The sequence below is a fragment of the Crocodylus porosus genome, unplaced genomic scaffold (assembly GCF_001723895.1).
Source record: "Crocodylus porosus isolate Cpor-Errol unplaced genomic scaffold, CroPor_comp1, whole genome shotgun sequence".
NCBI lineage: Eukaryota > Metazoa > Chordata > Crocodylia > Crocodylidae > Crocodylus > Crocodylus porosus.
Genome location: NW_017728947.1, coordinates 111,554,863 through 111,580,463, shown reverse-complemented (window position 1 = coordinate 111,580,463; position 25,601 = coordinate 111,554,863). Strand labels below are relative to the sequence as shown.

The 25,601-nt window shown below is 42.6% G+C and overlaps 1 protein-coding gene across 1 annotated transcript in view; it reads left to right on the top strand.

Moving 5' to 3' along the window:
- Positions 1-25,601, top strand: part of SOS2 (SOS Ras/Rho guanine nucleotide exchange factor 2) — a 70,959-nt gene that overhangs the window by 38,836 nt on the left and 6,522 nt on the right. The window contains exons 11-21 of the mRNA XM_019551172.1: positions 1,689-1,816; positions 2,035-2,690; positions 7,385-7,466; positions 10,350-10,472; positions 12,827-12,930; positions 14,717-14,939; positions 16,347-16,466; positions 17,881-18,043; positions 19,354-19,471; positions 20,543-20,715; positions 22,676-22,792. Coding sequence (XP_019406717.1) covers positions 1,689-1,816; positions 2,035-2,690; positions 7,385-7,466; positions 10,350-10,472; positions 12,827-12,930; positions 14,717-14,939; positions 16,347-16,466; positions 17,881-18,043; positions 19,354-19,471; positions 20,543-20,715; positions 22,676-22,792 — 2,007 coding nt within the window. The remainder of the gene's footprint in view (positions 1-1,688; positions 1,817-2,034; positions 2,691-7,384; positions 7,467-10,349; positions 10,473-12,826; positions 12,931-14,716; positions 14,940-16,346; positions 16,467-17,880; positions 18,044-19,353; positions 19,472-20,542; positions 20,716-22,675; positions 22,793-25,601) is intronic.

Below are 25,601 nucleotides of genomic sequence, written 5' to 3'. Positions count from 1 at the left end.
CGTGGTTTTTTCCAGTCTTGGGGGTGTAGCACAATATTTTACAGACTACATAATCAAGAGGTAAGATGCATGCAAGATCATCCCTTTTTCTAGAATATTAGAGAGCAAGAAGACACTAAATATATTACAGTCGTTCTTTACAAGCAGTAAGCGGTGTTGTCAGAACTAATGCACTTTGTCTTCCATCCCATTGTCAGTCATTTCCTTACATAAAAGGATTTTAACAACTCATGACAGTTGTTTCAGTGCGTCACTGGCAAAACGGGTCCCTCTTGCCTTTCATCCATGGAGTTGCAAGCATCTTTGTAGCAAGCACTGGACTTTTACATCTGTTCAGAAAGTTGAGCTGTAAAAGGGAAGGAACTTCAGAGGGTAAACCTTGGCAGAATCCATTAAAAGTATACTTCAAATCATCTGAATGGCCTCCAGAAAGTCAATATGTTAGAAGGCAGAAATGGGAGCAATTCAGTGCGTCAGGAAAAAGGAGAATCAGATGCCTTGTTATGTCCATTAGCCTCAGGTTTTGACCATTTACTTTAGAGCTCTTTCACTTACCTAAATAATAAATATATGTTTCCTTTGCACGTGCCAAAGACACTCTTTCATTTTGGAGAGTTTGGAAGAAATGCTGTGCAGGAGATCTGAGGATCTGAATCGGTGTACTATAATCTTTAGTTATTTTCATCTTTAGGATTGTGCACATCTTTTTGACTTCGGAGCCAATCTTATGTGCTCCCTTATTTTCCCTTTGATATTTTTAGGCTCTTTTGGAAAAGTGTTACTCAGCACAACATGTACCTTATGTTCTCTTCCCAACATCCTTACTCTGGTCATAAAACTTTCACAGCTGCTTAGCCATAAAGTTAATTTTTTATGTCAAATGGAAATTTGGCGGTCTGGAAGTGTAGGTGATGGGCCCCATTCCCTTTATGGGGTTGCAGGCACGATATGGTCAAGTCCTGTTCTTTGAGTTGTTTTTAGAGGAAGCTGCATACCGTTGTTGAGGGAACATGGGGTGGGGGAAGGAAAAGAAGGCTACTGCCAAACAGAGTGATTGTAAGTAAGACTCTTTGTATAGGACAAACATGAATTATCCTACAGTGTGTGGCAACCTGGCTTGATTTTTTTTTTCTTCCTAGTACATCTATTTGGGTGAACTATTTTCATGCAGTTTTGAATGTCTTAGAGGAATTAACACTTAACTTACTCATCATCCCTAAGTTTTCCATCGTGTGAGCTATTATCTTAAAGAATGTGGAGCTTTTTGTTTAAATCTTTCTTCATGCAATCTGTCCTAAAATGAATATTGATTTTTATGGGCTCTAATTTTTGTAAGCCAGTGCATTTCTGCTTGGTTGTGAAGAAAAACCTTTTGTTAACTAGAAAATAAAGCAGAAATACCATCTCTGCTGACTCGTTGCTGTACTTGTTGCTGATCTGTTTTGGCTGCAGTAGACATCTTCAAGCACATCTAACAAATCTACATTCAGTTCAGTAGCCACTTTGATGGGCATAGGTGAGGTTGAATAGGATTTTCAAAACTACTCACCATTGGTCATTGACTGCAGATGAAAGTTGGATGAAAATGGAGTGCTTCTGAAAATAAACGTGTCTAAGACAATTTATTGTCTACATGCCACACCCTTGAAATCTGTTGGGTTTGACGGAAATGTGTTTTTGTATTTTAGCAATTGCAAGAATGTAGTGAAGAGGAAGAGGACAGGGAATGCTTAAAACAAGCCATTACAGCTCTCCTGAATCTGCAGTGCAGCATGGAGCGGATTTACAACAAACATTCGCCTCGGCGTCGGCCTGGGTGAGCATACCTTTAAATAAGAAGCTTTCTGAATCTCAGTCTAGGGTATAAGACTTTACTTTAAAGTCGCTTCTTGCTAAGCATTTGGTGCTTAATCCTGGCGAGTGCCTAGCTTGAGAAATAATGCTGTAAGATTTTAACTTTAGTTGTAGGAGTTGTTTTCTAGTCTCTGATAACAAAAGCGAAAGCAGCTAATCCAATCATTCTTGTTTTTAAAGAGAGACAGTGTGTCGTTTCTACAACCGCCAAGTAAGAAGCAAGCACCTTGCCATCAAAAAAATGAATGAGATTCAGAAAAATATTGATGGTTGGGAAGGCAGAGATATTGGCCAGTGTTGCAATGAGTTCATCATGGAAGGTGCACTGACAAAAATAGGAGCCAAACATGAGCGCCACATATTTCTCTTTGACGGCTTAATGATCAGCTGCAAAAATAATCATGGACAATCCCGGCTTCCAGGTTACAGCAATGCAGAGTACAGACTTAAGGAGAAAATTATCATGAGGAAAATACAGATCGTGGATAAAGATGACACTTCTGAATATAAACATGCGTTTGAGCTAGTGTCTAAAGATGAAAACAGCATTATATTTACTTCCAAATCTGCTGAGGAGAAAAATAATTGGATGGCAGCTCTGATTTCCCTTCAGTATCGCAGCACCCTTGATCGAATGCTTGACTCTGTGTTAGTGAAAGAAGAAAATGAGCAGCCGCTTCGGCTGCCCAGCCTAAGTATGTATCGTTTCATAGTGGCAGACTCTGAAGACAACATTGTTTTTGAGGACAACCTGCAAAGCAGAAATGGAATCCCCATCATCAAAGGAGGAACGGTAGTGAAACTCATTGAAAGGCTCACCTACCACATGTATGCAGGTATTGCAGTATTACCTTTCTTATATCCTATTGCTTTAAGTACCCTTTATAATGGACAAGTTCAGTCCTTTCCTCTTCTCGTTTTTCGGCTAGTCAAGACCTCTGAATGGATTCAGACGAAAAAGCACTGGTTAAAGTACTTAGGTAATTTTAGTAAAGCTGTCTGTCATGTGAACTGCTAAGCGTCCTTCAGTTCAGAGGGCTACAAATAAGACTGGTGTCCTCGTGTTTTGGAACGGGGACTTGACATTTCAGCAGCAAAACCCTCTTGGCTTCAAAAATGTGCTGTCTGCCACCTCATTCAAAGGCACCCTAGTTTCTCAAATTATGAGCCTCAGGAAAAACCACCATTTGCACTTCCTCTGTAGAGACATAGCTGAATTGAGCAGGTTCTGCCAAGGTTGCTGCATCAGGGGGAAACGGGAACATGTCAGGACTAAGACTGGCTTTAGGTAAAACCTTAATTGGAACCCGTGTGCTTGTTTCAGTGGTCCTCAACCCTTTCAGAGTCAGGACACTCCCCAAAACACTTATAAATGTGACAGCATCTTTGGTTGAGAACCACAGTTGTGCTGCCTCAGTTTCTTTCCGTAGTTCTAAGCCAGGGTGCTTCATGCTTTTCCCTGTATTAGGATTATCTGAGGAACCTAAAACAGATGGGAGCCGAGGCACAAATAATGAGTTTTGTGCTCTGGGCAAAACTTCCCTGTGTGGTGGTGGAGGTGGGGGGAGGTTGGGGGGGAAGAAAGGTGCTCTTACCTGTGCAGAGTGTCCTGCACTTGGCTTCTCTGGCCAGGCGAGTTACTCCAACCCAGCCTGGATCCTCCAGCCAGGAATTGCAAAGGGCTGCAGTTGAAGTGCATGCGCTTGCCATAGCACTTCCTGATCTGACTGCGCGGGCTTGTCCCAAGAATAGAGGGTGCAGAACAGCCCCACCTGCTTGGCACACCTCTGTTTCTGTCTAGAGCATGAGGGGTCAGACCGGGAAGGTGTCTGAGAAGAGCGCAGGCTCCAGACACAGCTGCAGAGCAGATCCACCTAGCTGTGGCAGCACTTGCACTCGGCATGCCTGAAAAGCTCTTCCAGCACCCTGGTTGAGAACAACCACGTGTGTTGGTCCTGTGATTATTCCAGAGGCCATTGTCTTTCTAGTATGACTGGCCTAGTTGCAGCCAGGAAAGTTTAGGTTGGATATTAGGGAAAACTTTGTCACTAGGAGAGTGGTGAAGCACTGGAATGGGTTACCTAGAGAGGTGGTGGTATCTCCATCCCTGGGGGGCTTTGTTTATACTCAACAAAGGCTTGGATGGGATGATCTAGTTAGGGCTGGTCCTGCCTGGAGCAGGGGTTTGGACTAAGTGTCACCTCCTGAGGTCCCTTCCAACCCTCCTTTCTGTGATTCTGCTTTGGCAGTGAATCCAGGTGGTTTATCATCTTTAGGATGCCTTCAGTTGGAGGGAATTTTCAGGAACAGAAAGGAAGTCATTGATTAATACTGTACAGGAGAATTTCAAAAGCTAAGGGAGACGATCATGTCCAGTGCTACAGAGGAAGGAAAATGCCATTATCCGTTCCTTTGCCTTAGGGGAAAATATCCCTTCCTGTCTCCAGTTTGGAGATTGGTGTGAGCTGGAGCAGAAGAGTGAGCCCCTCTAGCAGGGAAATTTTGGGTCTTCCAAGTACCAGCAGGACCATGTCAATTGAATGCTGCCCTAGAGAACTGGATTCTCTCTTTATTCCTCCAACTTCCTATGTAATACTGAGAAAATCACTTAAATCAGACATTCACAGATGTCCGCTAGCTGTTTGTTCCTCATTTTCTGCAGTCATTTTATCACACTTATGTTTTGAGTTGCAGATATGCTGTGAATTTAACACCTACAAATGAATTCTATGAAAATCATGCCTTGAACACAGTGCTATGAAAATCTACTCTGAATGTATTTTAAAAAGTCGGATCATGGGCAGCACAAATTAGGCATCCCATATTAGCTTCTGCTTTTGATATTAATGCATCTCCATTCACCATCCTTAAAATGCTACCTCATCTTGCTGAGCTATTAGGAAAAAAGTCCATTACAGTAAACTGTTCAAGTGCTGCAGTGATAATTTCCTCATGGGCTTTTTCCATGTGCTTCATTTTTCTTCAGAGCAGGTTCAATTGGTGTGTAGCAAACAGCACATTAATTGGATGAGGAAAAACAGAATATTAAAAAGTTGCTTATTCAGTGAGCACCATCCAGCGTTGGCAAGGAGGCAAGGGGTCCTGTCGAAAATTAGTACGTGACATTAGCTGTGTCATAAACAGGGATCTGGGTATTCCATTTCCCACAGAGAAAAACGCCCACATTCTCACATGCACATGGCTGCTAGGCAGCCTGGAGAGCAGCTCCTGCAGATAAGTCTGTGGGGGTTGCAGATTGAGTACCCCATAGGGAGGGAGGGAGTTGGGCTGGGGCTGCTGCCCAGCCAGGCGGTGCATGGGGCTTAGGGCCTGGGGCTGGAATGTGCAGCCACCAGGCCCCAGGGGGGAGAAGGACGGGGCCGCGGGCAGGTCATCTGGAAAGCAGGGAGGGTGGGCTGATTCCCTGCTGCTGCATGTGCTCCTAGGGATGGCAGGGGGGACCCATTTCCCCCCCCCCCAAATCTGTGCATAGTGCAGGCTGCCCATTGTGGGTTCAGGTTTCCTACCCTGCTACCCTCCCCCAGGGCCACGGCAACCCAGCACGGCAGACCAGATCGGGTCCACGTGGGAAAGCTCCTTGCCACTGTGAGCTCCACGCTGCCCCAGCAAGGCATCTCCTGCCCACCTGGCAGCAGTAGGGGTGGCAGCATGGGGTTGTACCCCCTTGCTGCTGCAGGGCAGGCAGGGAGTGCGTCAACAGGGCGGCAGCACGGAGTTCACAGTTGCAAGGAGCTTCCCTGCCTGGCTCTGCTCTGCCCTGCCACACCGGGTCATATCCACTGGGCTGCAGAGGCCCCAGTGGAGGACAGGGAACCTAAGGCTTGGCTGCATCCACCCCCCACGCCTGCACACGGATCTGGGGGGCATTGGTCCACCTTGCCCCCCCACCCCAGGGAATGCATGCAGCATCGGGGAACTGGCCCCACTCCCTGTCTGAGCCCGCAGCAGGCAGCCTGCACCCGCCCCTACCCCACATGCTCTGCTCCAGCCATGCCGCTCATAGGGGAGAGGAAAGCAGGCTCTGTGCTCCACTACGCCACAGCAGCTGGGGTTCAGATGCTGCTCTGGGGGGGAAGGGGGATGCGAACCCAGGTCCCTGGCCCCATAGCCCTGGCAGCTAAAAGTCCCATCTGGCAGACCTGTGGGTGGGGGCAAGGGGCACCAACAGAGATGGTAAGTGAGGGACACCAGAAGGGCTTGGGGGGGAGTGAGGGACATGTATCTATGTTCTGTGAGCCAAGGGGGAAGGGAGAGCTCTGATTTTTCATGATAAAAAAACCCGAAATCAAATACCTGAATTTATACATTTTTAGAATTTACTTTATGATATTGATTGAGGCACTGGTAGCCTTCTGAATTGCTTTAAAATGGTAAATATATCAATAAAACATTGTGTTCATTTGATACCTATATACAGTATATAGTGGTGTGTCATTTTAATCACGGATTTTGGGGGTTTTATCAGAGAATTTGCAATTTTTTTATTTTTATTTTTTTTTACCAGGGAAAATCAGGATGCCTGGTGATAAACAGTAGAACAGATTCCACAACTTTTCAGGGCAATCTCCATCATTAGAAGACTTTAAGTGTAGGTTGGACAAACACTTGGTTGGGATGGTTTAGATGAGGATGGTTGATCCTGCTATGAACGGGGCATTGGACTAGATCAGTAGTGCTCAGATCCTGACCCACAGAGCAGTGTCATCCTGTCCACAGGGCTCACCACCAGTCTGCACATTTGGTGGCAGGGGAGTGGCAGCAGCATTTAATTGCTGCTTTCCTGCTGCCATTTTTTCGTTTCCTGTGGGCAGTCCTGTGGGCTGAATAACGTGGCCCTGCATGCAGTCAGATTGCATGTGGGGTCAGGCTGGTGTATGGCCATGTCCAGGCACAGGATGACTTTCTGAGTTCCCTTCCAAGCCCTGTTTTAGAAATTGCCCAAAAGGGCTGAATTCAGATATCATAAGTCAGGAGTGACCAACCTATGGCACAAGTGGGACAAACAGCCTTTTATGTGCAGTACCCAACAGATCAGAGAGGGAACAGGCAGCACAGCAGCTTGTAAAGAAGGAAGCAGAAAGAAGAGCAGGAGTTTAGGCAGAGGAAGGGAATTAGGGTGGGTCTCGGGGAGGACATGGGGCTTACTTGAGGCACACCTGTCAAACAGGTGGGCCCTCACTGGTGACCTTAATTTTGGAACTTCCTAAATTTGAATGCTTGACTTCACAACCTCTTGCCACTAGCATGCCATACCTTTTAATACATTTTTCAATGGCACTTACGGTATTAAAAAAAAAAAAAAGGCATTTGATGCAACCACATCTGAATCATGCTATACAATCGTTAAAGTAATTCTGATTTATTGCCATCAAACACTCCTTCTACTTGTTTTTAAATCTGTCTTATTCCAGCATAATTTTACAGTCGAGATTTGTGTGCATTACAGTTTTTTAATAAAAGTTAAAATCATTCAATAACATTCTTTTATTTTCTTGCTTTGCTTTTACAGATCCGAATTTTGTACGCACTTTCCTTACCACATACCGCTCCTTTTGTAAGCCCCAAGAACTATTAAATTTGTTGATCGAAAGGTAAGCAGAAAACTTTTTGTTCTGGGGTGTTCATTTTAGTCCACCTGCTGTTTTTACTTGATGTTTTGAAAACAATGTAATGATGCATTTTGGTCTGGCCAGTGTACCAGATATTCATAGTTTTTCAAGTTTCCCTATATTTGTAAAACACAACTGTTTTTGTTTTGTTTTGTTTTGTTTTTCTTTTCTTTTTTGTGTTTTTCTTAAACAATGAAAGTTTAACACTAGTTTAACACTGGCTCCTTTTCTCCAAGTTGTTATATTAACCAATTCCAAATTTCAGGCTATGGCTGTACTATTAAAGTACACTGAGTTAATTAAGGCTGATATTTTTCTTTTGAATGACAAAAATGGGGTCCATATCTTGTTCTTTGCACACTTTGACGTTTTTGTAAATTTGGGAGCTGTTGGCCATCAGCAACATTACCAGGATCGCTACGTGGAACTGGCTGTCATGTAATAGCAGGGCATACTCCAGAACATAGCCCAGCTCATCGCCCCATGAGTATACCTGTTTGGGTACACTTGCACTCTTTCCACTACCAAAGGATGTCTTGGGGCCTTGAGTATGTGTGTGGGCACATGCTAGGCATGAGCCCTTAATTTGAAAGACTTTAGTCTGACCATAGTTTCAGATCCTGGCAGGGCTGGCTCAGCTTCAGCTTCACAAAAAATAACATGAGGATCATACAGTGTGTGTGTTTTGGAGAACTCGGAGGGGGTGGATACATTTTCTTCATGAATATTAAAGGACTCTGATATTTTTATAAGAAGGAGCTGACAACATGGGTAAAGAGAGGTGGTGGAATCTCTGTCCTTTAAGGTTTCTAATGCCCTGCTCAACAATGACCTACTTGGGGCTGGTCCTGCTTGGAGCAGGAGTTTGGACTAGATGTGACCTCCTGAGGTCCCTTCCAGCCCTCATTTTTTACAATTCTATAAAACAATTCGTCCGTTTTCGTATTACGCCACTTGTCATGCAGCTGTTGCCTACCTCTATTCCAGTGTTGCAAAGTAGTTTGATGTGTAATTTTGTGAATCCCACTGGTGCCCTTGAACTGGAAGTCACTATATTCATGACAGTGACAGTATCACATCATAATAGCTTTACTAGTGATAACAAGCACAGGGCTATAGCACTTCCATTATGGACCACTTGTTACAGCTACAGTACAAAGAAGGAGCTTTTGATCTGAAACTTCATGTTTGTTATAAGCTTGAAAATGTTGGAGGTGGGGTTTTAATTTGATTTGATTGGCTTTTTTTAAATGTATTTGGTGAGGAGGGAGGAAAAAAACAAATAAGACACAACAAGAGGTGTGCTTATCACTCCCTGACCATTTTGCCTATGTCTTATCCCACTGTCTCCTTACCTTTTATAGTTTCATAATTGGTCGGGTCAGAAGGGACGTGAGCAGATTATCAAGTCTGACCCACTGCCGTGAGCAGAAAGGAATGCTGGGGTCAAACGACCCCGGGTAGTTGTCTATCTAGCCTCCTTTTAAAGACCCCCAGGGTAGGAGGGAGCATCACTTCCCTTGGAAGTTGGTTCCAGATCCTAGCTGCCCTGACTGTAAAGTAGTGCCTCCTGATATCTAGACTGATATCTTGCTGTCCTTCTAGTGGTAAGCTTTTGGGGTCATGGATCATGTCGCCCAGTGCACATGTAGTGGTGCTCCAGTCTGAAGCCCCTTGCACTCTACTAAACAGTAATAGCAAAAGTGACTGGTTTTTAATTATGTAGCTCTGTACACAAACACAAGGATTTTCTAGCTCTAAAAGATATAGTCCTTGTCACCAGCAGCTTGCAACCTAACAGTGCAAGACTCAAAACTTCTTGAGTAATAAACATTTGTAGTGAAATCAGTAGTGTAATTACTCATGGATTTAAAGAAGAACTTGGAGGGATGCTGGTGGGAAAGAGATGCTCATTTAAAGTGAAGGGGGCAGGAGGTAAAACATGAAGAAAGTGGGGGGAAGAGAATAAGAAAAAGTGAGGTAAGGTTTAGATGTGGGTAGGGTTTTATAGGACTCTGAAGATGTTTGAGCTCACAGATGGATCATAGTTAAGAATCAGAGGAGGGGGCAAAAATAAAGTTGAAAAAGGGCAGTAATGCAGTCCTTAACTTTGTATTACATAACCAAAGGTGTGGACTTCCAGATAGCCGGGTAGTGAATCACATGGTATTAAGGCTGTATGTACTTGCCTATGATCTGTACTGGTTAAGTCAGCTGCCGCTGTGCTGTGTGTGCTGCCCTGCTGTTTTCCTGCCCCTATTGTCACAGTCCAACTACAGCCAGTGACAGCAGATTCAAAGCTGTGAGGTGCTGAGTTAGAGTGTAAAAGCTGCTATTGTAGGCAGCTGCTGCAGGACATGGCTTTTCTGTTCTGATTTGATCACAGTATGAGTGCTGCATTTCCCAATAACGTACAGCAGGTCTCTCTCTTGGGCCGGTGCATGCCACAGTTCCCATGTTGTCATGACTCATTTGTGAATAGCACCTCTCCTGAACCAGTCAGGGCCAAATGTCACTGGAGTAGATGCACTAAAAGATGAGGCTGGAATTAAGTTAATACAGGTGGTTTCTTCATTTATTCAGGATATTTCAATATTAACTGTTTGTAGTTGATTTTCATTTTAAATGGCTTGTGGTAGAAAGGTAGTGTTGGGTTATTTGACCCCAGCAGTCTTTCCTGTCCAGAGCAGGGGGCTGGACCTGAGGATCTCATGAGGTCCCTTCCAGCTCTAAACTTCTGTGAATCTGAACATTTCAGCTACAGCTGTGTACAAACACTTTTAAGAATAGGTCCTCTTGCCTTAATTCATTAATCATTCCATATGTTAATTGATTAATCATTGCCATTGGTGAATTTATTCAAAGGTTTGAAATCCCAGAGCCTGAGCCTACTGAAGCAGACAAACTGGCTATAGAGAAAGGAGAGCAGCCCATCAGTGCAGACCTGAAAAGATTTCGAAAGGAATATGTCCAGCCAGTACAACTCAGGTTTGAATGTTTTCGTATTTACTTTGGACAGACTTTAGCTTAAGTGTTATTCTGAGGTTGAGGAAATCAGATTCCCTTGAAACTGGTGTCAAATGAATGGTCCCAAATTATGTTCTCATTAGTCATTTGGGATCTTGTGAACAAGGCACGGCAGGCGAGTAATCAAGGGAGGGCTACCTTAGAGATTTTGCTGGGCAGGAGCCATATGCCTGCCTGGGGGCGGGGGGGGGTGACAGCTGCCCCTGGGGGCTCCATCCTGTTACACCAGTAACCCTTTTTCCTCACACTGTTCCCTTCTCGTGTTCTCGCTGTTCAGCAGTCTGTAGAGAAGGTGAATGTGAGACTCCTTGGAATAGGGAAACTAATAGAGAACTAATGGGGGTTATGATTGGACATAGGATTGGAAGAAACCTCCCGGATCATCACGTCCGGACCACTTCCGTTGCAGGCATCTCAGCATATCAACCCTTCATAAACTGATGAAGCTCTGTCTTAAAACTAGTTAGTTTCTTCCCCCCTTTACTCCCTGACTTGGAGGCTGTGGCAGAACCTCATTGCTTTTGACTCTCTTCTGATTTCCAATATAAATGTAATCATGGGCAATTGATATCAGTTTGTTCTTGTGCCAGCCTTGTCCTTTTGCTTGCAAAGCTCATTTCCCTCCCTGATGTTTACACCCCGTTGAGAGAATAATCATATTCTTGCTTGGCATTCATTTGGCCAAGCTGAGGAAGCCAAGTTCTCTTAGCCACCTCTTGTAAAATAGGCTTTCCATTTCTCTGGAGCTCTCTGATCATCCTTGGAGCTTTTCGCTGCCTGGAAATGTGCATGGTGTTCTTGATGAAGCCTTATTAAGACCTTATACAACGCTATTGACCCTACTTGCCACAGTACCTTGCCTGGATTACATTCCCCTTTTTTCACAGCATACATAGCATGACCGAGTTATACTGTGTCTGTCCTGTATCCTAGAGCAGTGGTTTTCAACCTGTGGGATCCATGAAAGATGACTATGATCAATCAAAAGTATGTGAATATGCTCACTTGCCATTCAAAGGGGTCTGTGCCTCCATTTGAAATTTGTTAGGGGTCTGCAAATGAAAAAGTTGAAAGCCATTGACCTAGATGTTCATTTTCTCTCTCTCTCTCTCCCCCCACCTTTTTTATTTTTTTTTGAGACCTCTTCTGAGCCCTCCATGCATCTCACCCCCAGGTTGCACTCCTAATGCCATCACTCAGGGCTCCTGCTATCATGCAGGGAGCCTGTTCTGACACGCTGGAATAAATTGAGTTAGCTGAAGCACAGAAATTGCCACACTCTGGCAGCCTTCCATGTCACGTGTATCGGTACCCCCATGCTAAAAAAAATGGCAGCAGGGCACTTTGAAATAAAACATGTTTGGTGAGCTTTAGTTCAGAGCACCCTGTGCCACTTTTCAGTGCGGGGACGCTGATGCACAACTCGGTGGTGCTTTTAATTGGCACAGCTTACTAATTAAAGCACCCAGTGCTGCATCCCAGACCACATATAAAAATACCCTTAAAGACTATTTAGTAGTCTCAGCTAGTGCAAAATGTTCAGTTTTCTTTTCTGTACTGACGTGGAAAGATTATATCTGTGTCATGTGAAGTGCTGCCTGCTTTGGATTCAGTTCAAGGTATTCTAATGCATCTAAATGCAGTGCGAGAGAATAGCTCAGATTATTTTGCTTGAGGGAGAGAAATAAATTACATTATTCTGTTCCATCTCAAAAGTCAACGTCATGTGATCAGCTAGTCAATCAATCATTTTAATACTTACTATTTAAGAAAATATAGAGAAAAAGCAAGTGAAAAATTGTGGGTTTTTTGGGGGTGGTGGGGGAGAATTAGATCTTGTCCCACTTTTGTTACCATTTTTGTAAATAAAATGATGCAGTAACAATATGGTTAGAAAATTTTATAACAGCATAACTTGATAACCAGCTTTTGAAAGAAAAGTCCAAATAAAAATAACAATTTTTTTTACTTAAACTGCTTATAAGAACATTGTTTTGATTTTTTTTCCCCTTTATAGTTTTCTTTTTTCATTTCTCTGTAGCAGTCTAGCATTCATGGTCTTGGGGGTTTTAAATCCTGAAAATTTCAGTGTTAACATTGAGACCAGTCAAAGACAAGGCTCCCTCCAAAGTCTTAGCCACATCCCATTGTGCATATGCATTATGATTAGTCTTTCATTACATAATTGCATGCAGCTTTTGCAGGACCCGGGGTTCATTCAGCTTGCAGGTTGGATGTAGTTGGGGGTTCAAAAACACTAAAGGTGATTTTCTCCCCTTCCCCTCTTACTCCTTTCCCCCCACTCTGTTTTTCAGGATATTAAATGTTTTTCGACACTGGGTAGAACATCATTTTTATGACTTTGAACGAGATCTGGAGTTACTTGACAGACTGGAGACATTTATTTCAAGTGTAAGAGGTATAGTATAATTATAATTCGTTTGCTTGCATGTTTGCTTGTTTTACTTTCTTTTATATTCTGGGTGCTTAATCCTGCCGGGTTTTTTTATTTGTAACAGCTCACATGAGCGCATCAGTCTCGCAGCATAAATGTTAGCACGGTTGAGCCCGAGGCTTGACTTGTTATCAGCAAATAACTTCTAACAGTATTGCATTATTTTATCAACGTTTTTATCTAGCTTTTAAATATTTAATGTCAACATTTTCTGGAGCCCATATGACTCTTCTAGAATTCAGAACCTCTTCCTCTTTCACACTGAGTTCCTGGAGAATTAACTTCTTCAGAATTGTATATTGATATTAATTGACAAAAATGGCAGTTGAAGCTACATTGCTGATGCTAGAGACCATATTTAGATTATGAAAGTAGGCATCCAACAGTACATTTCTGAGTCACTAATTTATAAATGAGCAATTCATCCCCAGCTGGTTGACAAAGTCACAACATGAGATGTTGCTGATAAAGACTTTGTTTTATCCAGTCCCTTGAAAGAGGTTTAACTTGGACTCTCTAGAATACCCAGTCACTTCATGTACTGTGCCTTTATCAAGCAAGGGGAGATCATTCAAAGATAAATGTTATGGACTTCTGTTCCTCAGATCTTTTCAATCAAATATGAATTTTCACAATCCAGTGTAAAGTTGTCACTTGAACTGCAAACAGTAAACTCTAATAAGGTGTGACATAGTGAAGGACCCAGCAAAAGCCAATGCTGGACTTGGGGAAGAGTGTAAAACAGGACCCAGGACTTGCCAGGGAGACCCTCCACCCCCAATCACCCAGCATCCCCTCCCCAGTCATCTAATCCAGGCAAGTGGGGAACCAGTGTAGAAGAACCAGCTGAAAACTCTAGCTGTTAGGAAGGGAAGCTGCCAAAGCTAGGAGAACCACCGTTTGAAAAACATCTCTGCCCTGAACTGAGCAGTTGTTTTGCTTTGACCTTTTCCATCCCTAAAGTTAAGGAAAGATGGATTAAAGTCACCTTGTGTGGTATCAACATCTGTAGAAGAGAATGCAGCTAAAAAAATAAGGAACCAAGAGATCTAGGTGATTCAACTATGTAAAAAGTCAACCAGACTCCAAGTAGCTGCATAACACTTCAGAGGATTTCCAACAGTTTTTTGATTGGACTCTGCCCATCTGCCTCCTGTTTCTGCCCAACCACTTTCCTTCCACTTTGCTCAGCCTCTTTACTTCAGCTTCATTCCACACCTGGCCCTTGACTCCCTTCTCCTCACCCCTCTTCCCTTCACTTCCCCCTACCTTCCCCCCATTTAGTTGTTCCTCTCCAAGTTAGCCTGAAGCCTGGCAAAAGTTAGGGAAGGGAGCTGTTTAGTCTCTACAGTGTCACCCTGCCCTATTTTCTGCCTGTGTAGACTGTAAATTCTTCAGGGCAGGGGTGGACTATTATTCTGGGGGGCATTTGGAGAGCCCAGAGATGTCACACTCTTGGTTGCCCCTAAGGCTCTGCTGTAATGAGCATGAAAAATTCATCCCCAGAATGAGCACTATGCCTACATTTGCAGGCACAAATGCAGATAATTGTGGGAGTTATGGGGCATGTTTTCAAACAAGACTAAAACATGATTTATAACAGGTTTAGGTAAGTTTTAGTCCTATCCAAAAGTAGTGATTGCCGACCTCATTTCATAGCAGTAGCAGAAGGATACATCAGCCTGAAACCCCTTTTGGGAATCTGTCACGGCATAAGTGTGAATCTTGTTTGATGGTTGGTATTTTGCAGGCAAATCCATGAAGAAGTGGGTGGAATCCATTGCTAAAATTATAAAGAGAAAAAAAATTGCTCAAGCAGATGGAATTAGTCATAATATTACCTTTGAGAGCCCACTGCCACCAATTGAATGGCATATTTGCCATGTTGGACAGCCTGAGATGTTTGACCTCATGACACTTCACCCCATAGAAATAGCTCGGCAGCTGACACTTCTAGAATTTGATCTCTACAGGTGAGTGTTCAAATAATGAATGTTCCCTAACTAACTTTGTGTTGGTCCCATATAGCTCACTATTTGAAGGGCTTGAAGATGCAGATTTCCTTTTCTTTACTAGAGAGAGCTACCAGAATATGGTGATCTAAAGTACTTTACTTGTATATGGGTGGGGGGAGTCAATAATTTGTTTAGTCACACTTCAAAAGTTTAACTGGCCATGATAATTCAATCTGGAAATTGTATTTACTAAACGGCAGTCATTTTATTATAGCTACCCCACAGCTTTCCCTTCCTTTGGAAAGGAAACACTTAAACGGGGGTGTCAGTATTGCTTGGGTCCCTGGACTCGTTCCAGGCTGCAGGGCTCCTCACAGGCCAGGTTTAAACTCGCCTTCAGTGGTGGAGTGAGTGGTGATGATGTTAACCCTACATGGGCCCGAGCTGCTGGGTCAGCTCAGGCACCTTCAGAGCTTGACAACACCATCATTTGCCCTTCCGCTGCTGAAACGTGTCCCCATGGGGCTCTGTACTCAGGATTTCAGCAGTGTGAACCCCCATGGCATCCTGAGCTATCATGTCAGCTCAGAGCCATGGGAGCTAATGTTGCTGCTGCGCACCCAGCCACTGAATCCATGGCCCTTCCAGGAGCTCCACAAGTCAGAAGACATAGCTCTGGGAGCCCAGTCCAGCCTGTGGGCCACGTTTGACATGTGCATTAAGGTAATCACCTTGCTGTTCAGTTCAAAGAATCTGCTGCGAACTGAGTCTGCTCTCCTTTGCTTTTTTGATTTGCAGTGTCACAGTTGGCTTGCTCTGCACGCTGGAATAGAGTATGTAGGGCAAAAAACAAAATCAGATTTACTCAGATGCGTATTAAATTTCTGCCAGGACAAAATATGGATAATAAATTAAGACACTAAAATTCGCGTGTAGTCAATATTAGCCCCTGAATGAGCCAACCTTGTATTTAAAGCTTAAACCAGTGTGGGAGGGGTGTTTTATAAGGCATGCTGGTTGCGTCCGAGAGGATTTTACTCCCCAAGGACCATCATAAAAGCTAAGGGTATGCATATGCAGCAAAACGAAGGCATGGTTGCAGCCTGCACTGACATCTGTACTGGCTGAATTGAGTCAGCATGGATCACAACAGCAGGGAAGATGAAGCTTTAGCATGCACTAGCAGACAGAGCACAGCACTTGGGTTATGGTCATTGTTGCTAGCTCATGCTGCTGCCTCCGTTAGTATCTGTACTGATTTGTCAGTCTCAAGGCTGCCTTGAATAACACTCTCATGGAGGAGTCTGTTGGCTTCTATTTATCAAATATCAAGTCACATTAGGGCCAGAAATAATCTCCCCACCCAAACCTGCAACACATGAATTAAGCTATTAAAACATCCCTATGCTGCTTTTTCTTTAACAGGGCAGTGCAGCCTTCTGAACTTGTAGGGAGTGTGTGGACTAAAGAAGACAAAGAAATCAACTCTCCAAATTTGTTGAAAATGATTCGTCACACTACAAATCTTACGCTCTGGTTTGAAAAGTAAGTGCAGGGGGTGTTAGCGTTGCAGTCTTGAATCAAACTGAAGATTGGGTTTTCTGCTGTTGCCTTAAAGTTTGAATCAGCTGTATTTCAGTAACTCTGAAGGCCTGCCTCTGTGCACGTGCTGCTGTAGGTTGTATGCGTGCTCCTTGTACCTGATGCCAGACTTTTGCCAGCAGTTTTCACCTGATCCCTGCACACACTTTAGCTATGCTTATGAATGACATAAAGGGTTAATAAAGGACAATACAGGATGAACCACTCCAGCAGTCCCTTCCCCCCTGCCCTTAGATGCCACTGTAGCCTGTAGCTTTTACTTTAGCAACTTCCCTTTCTAGTGGTATATAGTTAACTTCTTGGGATGTGTCTGCATTGCAGTCAAAGTTGTGACCTACCCCGGTAATCTCATAGCAGTGTGGAACCTGGCTTTTAATGCAAGCCAGCAACTGAGTATTTACTCAGGATCCCAGGCAGGCTTGGAAGGCCATGCTGGTCCCCTCTGTTGTTGGTGTCTGATTGGGCTGACTTAAAGCTAGCTTGGCTGTGTCTCTGCAGGCTGCAGTCACTCCTAAACATACCCGTGGAATTGAGCTTATATAAAATAGGGGTGATTTTTAAGGGGCATCTTTTCTCTGTCTCTCACTCTTCATTTCCCACTCCATTCTACCTACTCTCATGTGCTGTTGAATATGTGCAGGGACATGTATTTGAAGAAAGAAGGTCCTTATCTATACAGTTACTGGAGTTTTGAGATGTTGCTCTGCATGTTCCACTACCCCCCACTTCCCTTCTGCTTCGGTTCCCTCTACATTCTGTGGAGTCCCCAGCAGAGAAGGAACTGGTGCCACTTCCCCCTTTATCATCCTCAGTATGGTTTGCATGCAGATCAGGTAAATGCTGCTAGCAAAGATCTCTAGTTTTAGGCAGCTGGTGTACATGTACAACACAGAGGGACAACACATCTCAAAAAACTCCAGGTACTGTGCAAGTAACTTATATATTTCTGCAGAGAGGGTATGATTGGCCCTCCATGAGACGTAAGCAAAAACCATGAGTAGGCTGCTTTCCTCTTTTCAGTTTTAAATGACATATTTTGGGAAAAGCATCAAGAGTCTTTCTTTGCATATCCACAAATATTTTTTTTTTCTTTTCACTTCTCCACTTGAAAGTTTTTCACGCTTTTACTTTCTTAATCCAACATGTGCAATTACACCGTCCATTCGGTTTGTCCTTGTGACTCTTGAGACGACACCAAGGCTGTGCAAATAGAGTGCAATATCTAGAGTAATGGTATTCATTTTGACCTCTCCATTTGTTGAGACTAAAACTTAATCTCAATGCCTTTGTAAACTGTGAACTTTCTGTACCGACATTTCCAAAATTGCTGCTTTTTTTTTTTTTTTTTTTATATTAGGTGCATAGTGGAAACAGAGAACTTTGAGGAGCGAGTGGCTGTGTTAAGTAGGATTATAGAGATCTTGCAAGTTTTTCAAGACTTAAATAATTTCAATGGTGTGCTGGAGATAGTCAGTGCGATGAATTCTGTGTCGGTGTACAGACTAGATCACACATTTGAGGTAAGTCTCATGCATCATACTTAAACTGACCTGAATCAAGAAGCACATACTCATTATTTAAAAGCCTAATGTGAAATGCTCACGGATAGCGTTGTCATAAAAGTTCAGGTTTTTAATGGGCTGTAAAGGCACTTGCCTGCTTGCTAGCTCTGTTCCAGCCCAGTTAGTTGAATGTCACAATCATTTTCTGGCTGCCTAGTGACTTGTTTGAAAAGAGTTTGTAGCCTTAGTTACAGTTCCCTAGTGGATGGGAGGGAAGAAAACCCCAGAGCTGTGAATTTGCCACCGCAAATGCTCTGACAGCAGGTTTTCTATTGAAATGGCAGGGGTGGAGGGAGCAGTCATACCGCAGATCTCCACAGATTGCAGGTCTTCGGTAAGCAAGTTTCAGACAGTTTAGCTCTTCATAGGTGAAAACAAATACCTTGAACTCCCTTTGGGAGCAGAAGGGTTACAGCTAGGGCATGGGGAAGACATGTTGCCACAAAGGCAGGTGATCCCTTCTTCCTTTAGTTGCTGGGGCTGGAAGCTACAACCTCATTGGCACTGCTTGTCCCCTGTCCTATACTCTCCCCTCCCCCTGCTCCCTAGCTACAGGTGATCCCAAATGATTCCTTCTTCCTTTAGTTGCTCATCTGAAGGGTCCACATACAGGATTGGACATTTACAAGCTGTATTCCAGGCCCTTATTCAGGAAGGTGCAAGCTCACTTTAAGGACCCTGTTTCTCAGTAGGAGTGCTGTTAAGCTTATTTTTAAGCTGTTCTGTTCTGAATGTATGGCAGCATAAGCAGCCTGGCAGAAGCTGGCTTGAGCAAATTTCAAGTAAAACATTTGGACTATTGGAAATTAAGCAGCGCTGACTTCAGAAACAGAAAAGTACAAGAGCTCATAGTTGCTTGGTGATACCTTTTATTGAACCAGCTCTGTAGTTGGGAGGGTTCTGGACAAGCGTTCAGGCACAAAGAGCAACTTTTTAACTAAAATTAGTCTGTAGTAAGCTATGAGGAGATACCAGTGGAATAGGACTCTTGAAATTCAGACAACAATGTGTAAAGAAATATTTGTACAGGTATTGCTTCTAGATAAATAACGAGGGTGTTTAGTTTTGAAATGTGTACGAGACAAATCAGGATCATGTTTTTAACTGATGGAATAAAGCACGTGATGTCGTAGCACGTAAAACATAAGCTCATATCATGAAACTGAGGTTTTTATTCGACTCTGGACGCGAGGGGTATGAGAATAACTTGTTTTTGCTAACCATCCCGCACAAAAGATGCACATTGCTTTTTCTCTTTGATAAATTAGGCATTACAGGAGAGAAAAAAGAAAATATTGGATGAAGCAGTAGAACTAAGCCAAGATCACTTTAAAAAATACCTAGCTAAACTCAAATCAATCAACCCACCCTGTGTGCCTTTCTTTGGTAAGTAGTACCACAGGGCCTGAGTTAAGGTCCTTCATACTGAATTTCTTTTCTGATTACATCTGTTGAACCTGTCTGAGGTTTTGTCAGGGGTATCAAACTTACCTTGTGCCCTGGCCTGGGTCCAGACCACAGGGCACGAGGAAGCTGCCACCACTGTCTGCCCGCCATTCACCTGCTGCAGCAGTGGACTTCCGGCACAGGGCATGTAGTGGGGGTCAATGCCTGGGTAGTTTGAGTTGCAGTAGTGGCAACTGGTGAAGTGGCCAGAGGGCAGTGGGCTGTGTCAGTCTTTTCTTGTCCTTCTGCCTCCAATTATTATTCTGCAGCAGGCCACTGCGCCCAGCCACACTGGTTGTCCGCTGGCCTGCATCGAGCAACGGCGTGGGGTGGATCCGGCCTGTGGACTGTGTTTGATACCCCTCTTCTATGTTGTCCTCTGCCAAGGGACTGTTCTCAGCCTGCACCTCCCCCTTGGTTTCATAGACTTGTAATGTTTGTGGGTACTTAACTCCAGCAGTGTTTCCAGTTACAGGTTAGGGGTGAAAATGTTTCTGCCTTCTTTTGGCATTTCTTAGGAATTTTGCATTTTCAAGAATAGTTTTGAAAAAAACTACAGTAACAACTCCTACTTTTACTGAATTTTTTTACCTATTAAATATGCTAATATTCCTTGGCAATATTTTATTTAAAGGTTTCCTCTGCTTTACAAAAAAGTTATTGAATATTGCCGTACGTGTGCAAACTTAAGTTAAAGAAAATAAGATTTCTCTTAAAGTTTGAATTTCATCTCCCTTTTTGTTTTCCTTGACATCATCCCTTTACTGCATGCTGGAGATGTGATCTCTGAATTCCTGACCTCACTATAATAATATATTATTGAGGTGACATTTTACTTCCCAGGAGAATGTACAGCCCCATTGCTGTTGCCGGTTAATTCAGCATTGGTGCATTAAAGGAAAAGGCTTCCTTGACTTACGTGTAGAGCTCTTTTGTTGTCATTTGTCAGCAAGAATGAAAACGGGTGTTGGGCTGAAAAGTGAAAATTGTCTTCTTTTTTTTTTAAATTAGGAATATATCTTACAAATATTTTGAAGACAGAAGAAGGGAATCCTGACTTCCTTAAAAGACAAGGGAAAGAGCTAATCAATTTTAGTAAGAGAAGAAAAGTAGCTGAAATTACAGGAGAAATTCAGCAGTATCAAAACCAGCCTTACTGTTTACGGATAGAGCCAGAAATACGGGTAATCAAAGAAGAATTGCAATATGCTTATGCTCATGAACGCATGCTTCCGTGTTACTAGGCGCATAACGCAAGCATGTCGTATAATCTATACTCACTGTAATTGTTCTGGCTGTGGTAGCAGCAGGTGTGAGGGAGGAACTGCCGTAATAGCAGAATAACTGCAAATGATAATCAGACATCTTCAAACATGCACAAATTCCTCTGTAGTTCATCATGTTAGATTTATGGCTAATTCAGTCACTACTCTGCAGCAGATACTGCTTGCTTTTGCTGTTATATTTCACAAGCACTCTGGGAATGAGTGGATGTGTTTAGTGTGGGAGGAATTAAGAGAATGGCTATCAATTATAAAACACCAGAATGATATGATGACAAACCAACGGTTTGTACAGAGGAAAAGAATGCCTCTGATCTAGAATCAATCCTTTGTTTTTATCCAGTGTATTTGAGCCATTAAAGTGCATGCTGACAAAAACCTACTGAACAGGCTGAACTGAGTTGGTTATGGATTGAAGCTAGTTAAGAATAGAAAAAATATGAGTAGGAATAAGTGATCATTTTTCAGCTCCATAAAACCTTAAAAAATAGGGGGGGTGTTAATCTGGGTTCTGCCCAAGACTATCATTTATTGTGTTCCCAAATTGCAAAGGGTACTGACAGTTACCTAGCAGGATTTGTAGCTGACAGTTGTTTAGGTTAGCCAAAGATTAGAGAATCCTGAAGAATTTAAAAGGACTTAAAGCAAGGTATATTGTCAACATGATGCCAAATGAAATCCCTTTGCAAACATAAGATAATGCTTAGGGAGAGTAGGAACTTCAAATACCCATATGTGCCTTCTGGGGTTTTACATTAATGAACAGCTCCAGGGGAAAAAAGACCTAAGCCAGCTTAGTAAGCACTTCTGCTCAGTTTACAGCAGCAATAAACATTAGGCTGCAAAAAGAATGAGATGGAGAACAGACCTGAAAATATATTAATGCATTAAAAACCTGTTTAATAATAGATCATACACCCTCCCATGGAATACAGAGCCCAGTTTGGGCTGCCCTTTAAAATGTGCTCTATTGAAAACCAGTATTTGTAGCATGCTCTTGAATTCTTGCAGACAAGTCTAAGAAAAAAATATTCCAATTTAAAGTTACAGTGAGGAGAATGGCAATATTTTGAAACTAAGCCAAGAAAAGACAGAGGCACGGTTATTCTGTGCCCTTTGCGCAGATCAGATTTGTAAAAAAAAAAAAAATGTGGGTTGAGAACCAAGGAACTGGGAGATCTAGGCGACTACATTAAGTTTTGGTGTGAACTTAGTCACGACTCTCCATTTTCCTTTTCTCTCAGTCTCTTTACTGTGACTCCATTTTGTACCTGTCCCTCACACCCTAATGTTTGCAGTCCTGCCCTTCTCACCCCTCCTTCCCTTTCCTTTTCCCCCATTTAACTGATCCCCTTCTAAGTTAATTCTCTTACCAAAAGTCATGGCACTAACAGGACATTTGCAACCATATATTTCCTCTGCTGGGGTCTTCTACCCCAAATGCCACAATGCACTTCTCTTCTCTGTTTGGACTAGAAACCATTTGCAGCAAAGTTGTCTGATTGTGTGGACACAGTGCCTAGCACAAAGGGGCCACATTTTTGGCTGGCCATTAGCCACTATGGTTAAAAATATGATACCTAATAAGTACTCAGTAAAAGTGGTTTCAAGAATCTGGTTCCATTTTAAGCAACTCAGTTTGTTCAATTTAATTTTTTTTTCAGGCATTTAATCTCTTGTTATCTTTAACATGCATGTTTCTTACATTGTTTCTATCAGGGTGAATTTTTCCAGCTGTAAATTTGAGTGGCATAATAGTTAGATGGTAGCCAATGAAATATTGGGATTGCATTGAACAATTTTATACATGCATGTCTGTGTATAAAGATTTATTTACTGAAACTGGTTTACCTCATTTTAGAAGTTCTTTGAAAATCTCAACCCAATGGGAAATGCATCAGAAAAAGAATTTACAGATTACTTGTTCAACAAATCATTAGAAATCGAACCTCGGAACTGCAAACAGCCACCTAAATTTGTAAGTTCTAAGTTTTTTGTTTTTTTTTTAATCTGCTAATTACTTTAGTAACATCAGTAAATCCTGAAAACTTCCATTAGAATCACAGTTCTCCTTTTGCAGGTAGGTTTTCTTGGAAGACCTCTGTTATTTAAAAAATGTTCTTATTTGTTTCAGATGGTGTAATTTTAGGTACTAAAACTGTCTTGGCTTATTGATAGGCCAGTTGTATTTTGCAATAAAAACTGGGAGTAGATGGTATTAAAACTGAAATTGATATTGTATCATTTTTGTCTTATCAAGAGGTAAGGATTTTTTGGTGATATCTTTTATTGGGCCAACTATATTATATAGTTGGGAGAGAGGTTTGACAAACTGTCAGGCACAAAACATCCTTCTTCAGGTCTGAGAGAGAAGCAGACAACTTGACCTAAACAGTAGATGGAGCAACACACGTGCTTCTGTTTTATATGTAAATAGATCACTACCTACTGGTGTTCATGTGCATCGATCTTATTTTCTGTGGGAGTTTATTCCAGTGCATAGTCTTTATCTAGTTTAACTCCCATTGTTTCCATGATGGTGTTGGGTGCACTGGATGAGAGAGACTCTTTCTGTAACAGGCGTGTGTGGGGTCCACGGTTTGACCGTTTCATTGTGGGGCAGTGTGGATTGTGGTAATAGAGGAGATGCCTTTACAGGTTTTGCATCTGTTGTTAAGGCAGGGATGTGTCCCATTTTGATACTTGTTGATCAGAGGAGAGTGCGCTTCTGGTGAGTTGGGCCAGGTTTGGGGGTGGTTTGAAGGATGTATGGCTCATTACAGTCTAAATGCTACCTCGACTAATCTCCCTGTGCTCCGGAGGTAATAACTTCTTTCCTTCTCAGATGGTCTTGTTCTTCCACTAATTACATTAGATGTTCTGCTGCATTTCTTTTTTCTTATAGGCACTCCAAATGAGTAAAAAACCTGCCATGTAGTGGGTCAGACCGTAGGTCCATCCTGCCTAGGCCCCTGTGTCACACGGGCAGTGTGTGGATGCTGAAAGGGAGAGAACAGGGTACAACCAGGGCTTTTGCCCCACTATGCCTCCCCTACTTGCAGCCTCAAGCATTTAAGGTCTAGGAAATTCTGATTCAGAGAGGCTGTATTTTTAACTCTCAAGTTCAATAACTACTAATGCTCCTTTTCTCTGAGAATTTGACTAGTCCCTTTTTGAATCTGGCTAAGCTGTCAACTTCCACAATATGTGGTGGCCATGAGTTCCACCCTTACATGACACGCTGGGTGAAAATGAACTTTCTTTGGTTAGTTTTAAACTTACTACCTACCCATTTCATTTTGTGACTCCTAGCTCTTCTGCTGAGGGAGATAGTAAAGAACAAATCCCTGTCTACTTTCTCAACGTCATTTAGTATTTTGGTAAACCCTTATCATGTCCCCCCTCAAGTGTCTAGGCTTGGCCTTATAAGAAAGCGTCTCCATACTACTGATCATCCTTGTTGCCCTTCTCTGGACCTTTTCTAGCTATATTCTTTTTGGCATGTGAGAACAAGAACTAGGCAAAGTATTCAAGGTGTGGATGCACCGTGGATTTACAAAGGACATCATGATACTTTGTTTTGTTTACAATTGCCACCATTTTCTGGCTGTCCTCCATTCCTTGAAGCAGAATATTTTCATTTTTATGTGGAGTAATACACATGCTTTTGTGCTGTCCACTCAGGCTTCTCCCCCACATCTGAAGAAGGGTGCTTTGTACCCAAAAGCTTGCCAAATTATTTGATGATTCTATCAATTTCTCAACCAACTATATAGTTTGTCCAATAAAAGATTTCACAAAAAACCCTTGCATCGTACCTTCATAGATTTCATAGACATTCGGGCTGGAAGGGACCCCAAAGGATCATTGAGTCCAGCCCCCTGCCCCAGGGGCAGGAAGTCAGCAGGCATCATAGGATCCTAGCAAGACGAGCATCCAAAAACCTTTCCTGGACCATCATGGCTTCAATAACATTCCAGTCTTACTTCTATATAATAACATGATTTAAATTGAAGGCACTGTGAAAAAATGGCATATGACTGAAGGGGAAAGCCCTTTGGAGCCAACATTAGTTGCTGTATTTTACTTTGATCAGAGAATATCTTTCTAAAATGTAATTTCACAGCTAAATGAAAGTTCTCTTTATTGTTTCAAGTATTTGCAAAAATTGAAATATACCATACAACCGAGCGAGGTACAATCAGTCTCTAGTGAAACCAAATATTGTGACTGTCAGTCATTTAAAACAAACAGCTGCCAGAGCGTGAAATGATTTTTATGCTGATATTTTGCCTGGTAGAGAACTTGCTGCTGTGTCATTGTTCTTCCCGTACCTCCTTGCAGTCAGAAGTGTTTTTTGCACATCTTTGGAGTAAGAGGGCCATAAAGCAGTTTAAATCATTTTTTTTCTCCTCCTAGGAGTGAGTGTGCCAATGCTCCTGATCTAAAAGAGAATCAGAAAAGACCTTACAATCATTTTCTTCAGAAATCTGTCTGTTGTGTGAATGCTGATTATTCCAAATCAGTGGGCATGTTGACACGAGACACTAAAGGTGCAGTAGCCTAATTCTGCTGTGCATTAGCATGTCTGGCCAAAACCATGCTAACGTGCAGTAGAATTAGTATACTGTGCATTAGCGTTACTGTGCAAAAAAGCGTGCGTTGGCACTACTGCACGGTAGTGCTGATTACAGCGCATTAAATTAGTACCTGTAATGATAGGTACTTAACGCGCTGTAATTATGGTGTGTTAATAAACGTGCAGATGTACCCAGTATGTTTTCCAA